Source organism: Lycium ferocissimum, unplaced genomic scaffold (assembly GCF_029784015.1).
Source record: "Lycium ferocissimum isolate CSIRO_LF1 unplaced genomic scaffold, AGI_CSIRO_Lferr_CH_V1 ctg5718, whole genome shotgun sequence".
NCBI classification, from domain to species: Eukaryota; Viridiplantae; Streptophyta; class Magnoliopsida; order Solanales; family Solanaceae; genus Lycium; species Lycium ferocissimum.
Genome location: NW_026726091.1, coordinates 28,398 through 32,967, shown reverse-complemented (window position 1 = coordinate 32,967; position 4,570 = coordinate 28,398). Strand labels below are relative to the sequence as shown.

The 4,570-nt window shown below is 38.5% G+C and overlaps 1 protein-coding gene across 1 annotated transcript; it reads right to left on the bottom strand.

Moving 5' to 3' along the window:
• Positions 1–617: 617 nt before the first annotated feature.
• Positions 618–2,460, bottom strand: LOC132044980 (uncharacterized). Its single transcript, XM_059435515.1, has 2 exons — positions 1,832–2,460; positions 618–822 (listed from the first exon to the last, which is right to left on the bottom strand). The coding sequence occupies exons 1-2, from the start codon at positions 2,458–2,460 to the stop codon at positions 618–620; spliced, it is 834 nt and encodes a 277-aa protein (XP_059291498.1).
• Between the last annotated feature and the right edge of the window lie 2,110 nt (positions 2,461–4,570).

Below are 4,570 nucleotides of genomic sequence, written 5' to 3'. Positions count from 1 at the left end.
TGGATGGCTTTCAAAAGGATGGTCAGAGAGCTTGACTCTCATGGGTACCCTATCTTGACCGGTTGCGTAAGAAAAAGTTTCACGTTTACTCCGCGATTTGTTTGGATCTAGTTCAGCAACCGGCTTCGTTTTGGGCGGCTGTGTGCTCCTCTCCTGAACTTGATAATATGCAGATATTCTTGTGAAAATTTAGATGAATGGCCCTCTAGGCTTGTTTCAATGAATGGCCCTCTCGGCTGTTCGTATGAATGGCCCTCTTGGCTTGTTTGTATGAATGGCCCTCTTGGCTGTTTTTTTTTAATGGCTCTCTTGGCTTGTTTGAATGAATGGCCCTCTTGGCTGTTTGTATGAATGACCCTCTTAGCTTTGTTTGAATGAACGGCCCTCTTGGTTGTTTGAATGAATAGCCCTCTTGGCTATTTGTATAAATGGCCCTTTTGGTTGTTTGAATGAATGTCCCTCTTGGAAAAATAAATGAATGGCCCTCTCGGCATGTAAATGACAGTTATGACCCTTGTGGCTGGATAATCTTTCTTTCGTTCATTGCATTGGTTGTTGACCCTTGTGGCCAAATTTGCCTTTTGTGCTTGTCATGATCCTTTTGGTCGCATTTATCTTTATGCCCATCCATTGTGACCCTCTTGGTCTGATGCATCTTTGTCATTCATTTCCTCCGTGACTCTCGCGGTCAGATGTCTCTTCAATACCCCCTTCTCTGCTATGACCCCTCCGTGTCTTTCTCCACAGTTTGGGCTTCGCCATTTGCCTTTGTTGTGAGTAAGCTGGTTGATGGTATATCTACTGTCCTGTAGAAGGAAAAACCTGTATTCACAGAAAAAAATTGTGAGTTTCCTAAGAAAGTTGATGAGCGTCGTCGTCTTCCCGCCTGGTGTCTCCTCCTGATACTCCTCTGGACCCCCTTGGGCTCCGTATTTTGAGAGATGTTTCTGGGACTCAATTATGCTATATATATTTATTGAAAATTCAAAAATAAAAATTTATAAAACGCATGTTATTTTTTCTTAAAGTTAAATGTTTGTTTCATCTTTATGTGTCATGACGTGTATTTTCTTCGAACGAGGTCTTCCGGTTCTTCTCGGAGACATGGTTGCCAACTTTCATATTGGTAGAATTTTTGAGATCTAAAAAATTCTGCCCCGGTTTTAGGGCTTGCTTTGGGTGTCCTTTGTGTTGTCTTGCTAAGCGGGAATTTTTGAGGTCCCCTTAAAAATTCTACCCCAGTGTATGGCTTTACTTTGTGCCTTTCTTCATTGACTGTTTAGGAATTTTTTAGGTCTGCCCTAGTGTAGGCTTGATACTATCTTGTTCTTGTACTGACCCTTGCAAGCTTGATCTTGTGGACCTTTCCCGCCCCATTGTCTTTGAGCTTTCCTAGGGGTTTCTTGGTTTTTCTTTTTATGACGACCGAGCTCGAGAGCGCCTACGTATCTTGTCTTGGGGAATTCAAGTCATTGCGTTGTTCATTACAGAGATGATTTGTTTCTCTCCTATTCTAATACGATTACAAGCAAAAGGTACGATTACAAGAAAATAGCAATGCGATTACAAACAAATAGAATCCTAAATGTAGTATCTCTTAAGTGCGTGTGCATTGATGGCCTTGGGCCGCTCTTGTCCGTCCATTTCAGCTAGGACTACGGCTCCGCCTGAGAGCACTTTCCTAACCATGTATGGTCCTTGCCAGTTCGGTGCGAATTTCCCTTTATATTCCTCTTGGTGAGGGAAGACTCGCTTTAGCATGAGTTGTCCGATCTGGAAAAGTCAAGTTCTGACCCACTTGTTGAAAGCCCTAGACATCTTTTGTCTATACAGCTGTTCGTGGTACACCGCCACCATTCTCTTTTCCTCTATCATAGCCAGTTGTTGGTAATGATTTCTAACCCATTCTGCATCTTTCAGCTCTGCGTCTTGGATGATCCTGAGTGAAGGGATCTTTACTTTTAAGGCTATGACCGCTTTTGTACCATCAATGAGGAGGTATGGGGTTGCCCCAGTGGAAGTTATGGTTGTTGTTCTGTATCCTAACAGTGCATAAGGCAGCTGCTCTTGCCAATTCTTGTAATTGTCGACCATCTTCCTTAAGATTCTTTTGATTTTTTTGTTGGCAGCCTCTACGGCTCCATTCATATGTGGCCGATAGGTGGTAGAGTTCCTGTGAGTGATTTTGAATTGCTCACTGATGTCCTTCATCAAATGGCTATTCAGATTGGCACCATTGTCCATGATGATGGATTTCGACACACCGAAATGACATATCAGATTGTTCTTGGCGAAGTTAGCCACTACTTTCTTGTTCACTGATTTGTGGGAAGTTGCCTCTACCCATTTAGTGAAGTAGTCTATGGCGACTAAGATGAAGCAATGTCCGTTGGAAGCCGGAGGCTCAATGGGTCCTATGACATACATTCCCCATGCCACGAAAGGCCAAGGGGAGCTCATTGTTGACACCTAATTTTCACCTCATAAGACACGTATTTTAATTTTCAAAAATTCCTGAGTCAAAAATGGAGTAGGGATGTACCCTCAAAAAATTAAAATTTCAAAATCCTGAGAAAGTTGCAAAAAAATTGACATTTAATTATTATTCTGTAAAAGTTTACAATTGCAAGAAATTTACGAGTTATTTACTTTCATAAATATAATTCAGAAGGAAATAAACATCCCGCTCCGCTTAACTCGAAAAAAATTGTTAATTAAGAGGACGTAAGAGTTACGGCTCATTTTGACCACATTTTTCACATTTTTAAATATCCCCCGGAACTATATCAATCTTAGGCTTGTTTTGAAGCTAATATTTTAAATTTACGGGTTTTAAATTTTAATTAGCCTAAATAACTATTTATTTAATTATATGTGTATTTATAATCGTTAGTCTTTATTTAATTTAAATTAGGGGAAGGGGGGGTTAATTTAAATGCTTCAAAACTTTAAGGGGGGGTATTAAAAAGGGGGAGGGAAAGTTTAATAAAATAAACTTTACCCCCCCCCCCCCCCCCCCACACCCACACACACACATTTTCATTCGTTCACCCGTCTCTCTCTCTTCACCGAAGGTGATTTTGGGGCTAGGGTTTTGCAGCCTCTTGTGGTGTTTCATGGCGAATTTCTGGTCATTTTTTACCCAAATTGAGAGGGCTTTTATGTCCTTTCATGTGTTCTTGTAATTACGAGGTTTAATTTCATTTGATTTTAGCTATTTATATTGTTTTGAGTCGTATTCGCATGGATGTTGCTCAGATTTTCCACGCGTGTTGGTTGCCATAGGCGACTCGAGTCCTTAGCCATCTTGTGCACCACACACGCTTATGTGGGAATTCGAGGGTAATTTGCACGAATTTTCATACATTGGGTACGGGTTTTAGGGGATTTCATCCCATTGGTACAATTCTGGTACATTGCACCGTTGGAATTGTACCCTAAGTCGATTTTATTGGCAAATGTACTATTTCATGCATTTATCTGATTTTTTGTGGATTTTTATTTGATTTTAGTGTACAAGTTTGTTAATATTTCGTTTGTCCCATCTGGTTTTTATTTTTGAAATGGAATAGGGTATAAATCTTGGGAATTTGGGGGGAAACTTGGAGGGGCCAGGTGTCCTTCTATGATACCATAGGATTCCTATAAGGTTTTGGCTATAAATTGCAAGAGAAAGGGGGAGAGGAGGGCAGATTTCAATATCCTTAAAAATTTACCATGCTTCATCTATATAGTTGGTGAATATATAAGAGAGTATAGAAAGAAAAAGAAAAAGGGTAATCTAAGGATAGAAAAGGTTTTTATTGCTTGAAGTGTGATTCAATCTTCTTTTGACCTTTGGGTTGCCTTACAAAAAGGTAATACTCCATTAGATTTCATTTTATTCCTATCTCTAGCTTATCCTATGTATTAACTTGTGAATGATTGTTTAAAAGCTGTTTTAAATTCACTATTTTATGAGTCGAGTTAACCTGTATATGTTGATGTTGCTCATGTTAGTATGAAGGCTATTTGTTTGTGAATGATTGTTTAAAACCTGTTTTTAAAGTTATTGTTTTATGAATATAGTTGGTATATATATGTTGATGGTTGTTCATGTTAGTATAAGGGTTGTTTGTTTGTTGTTTCATTGAGCTTATCATGTTATTGTATTATAATACTAGCATAATGAAGTTTAAAAGATTTTAATCATTAGTTACTAGGTATTAAGACTAAAATAAAAGTCAAAAGAAGTAGATGTTGGTTTTTGGTTTTTGTTTACTGTTTCATTGGAGTTTTAAAGGCTGCAATGTTATAATAACAATATAATGAAGTCTAAGAGGATTCTGATTGTTAGTTGTTAGGTATTAAGGTTAAAACAAGTTAAAAATGAAGAAGGTATTTTACTTTGGTTCTTGGTTACTGAGTTTAAGATGCTAGAGCTTCCTTCTTCCATTTTTGTGATTACTTAGTTGTGGTTCTGAGGTTTTTTTAGCACTTCTAGCCCTACCGTGACAGCTTTGGTTCATTCTTTTAGTTTGTTAAATGGTTTTGAGCAAGTTATGGACTGTGTAATCTGATTTGCAGTTAA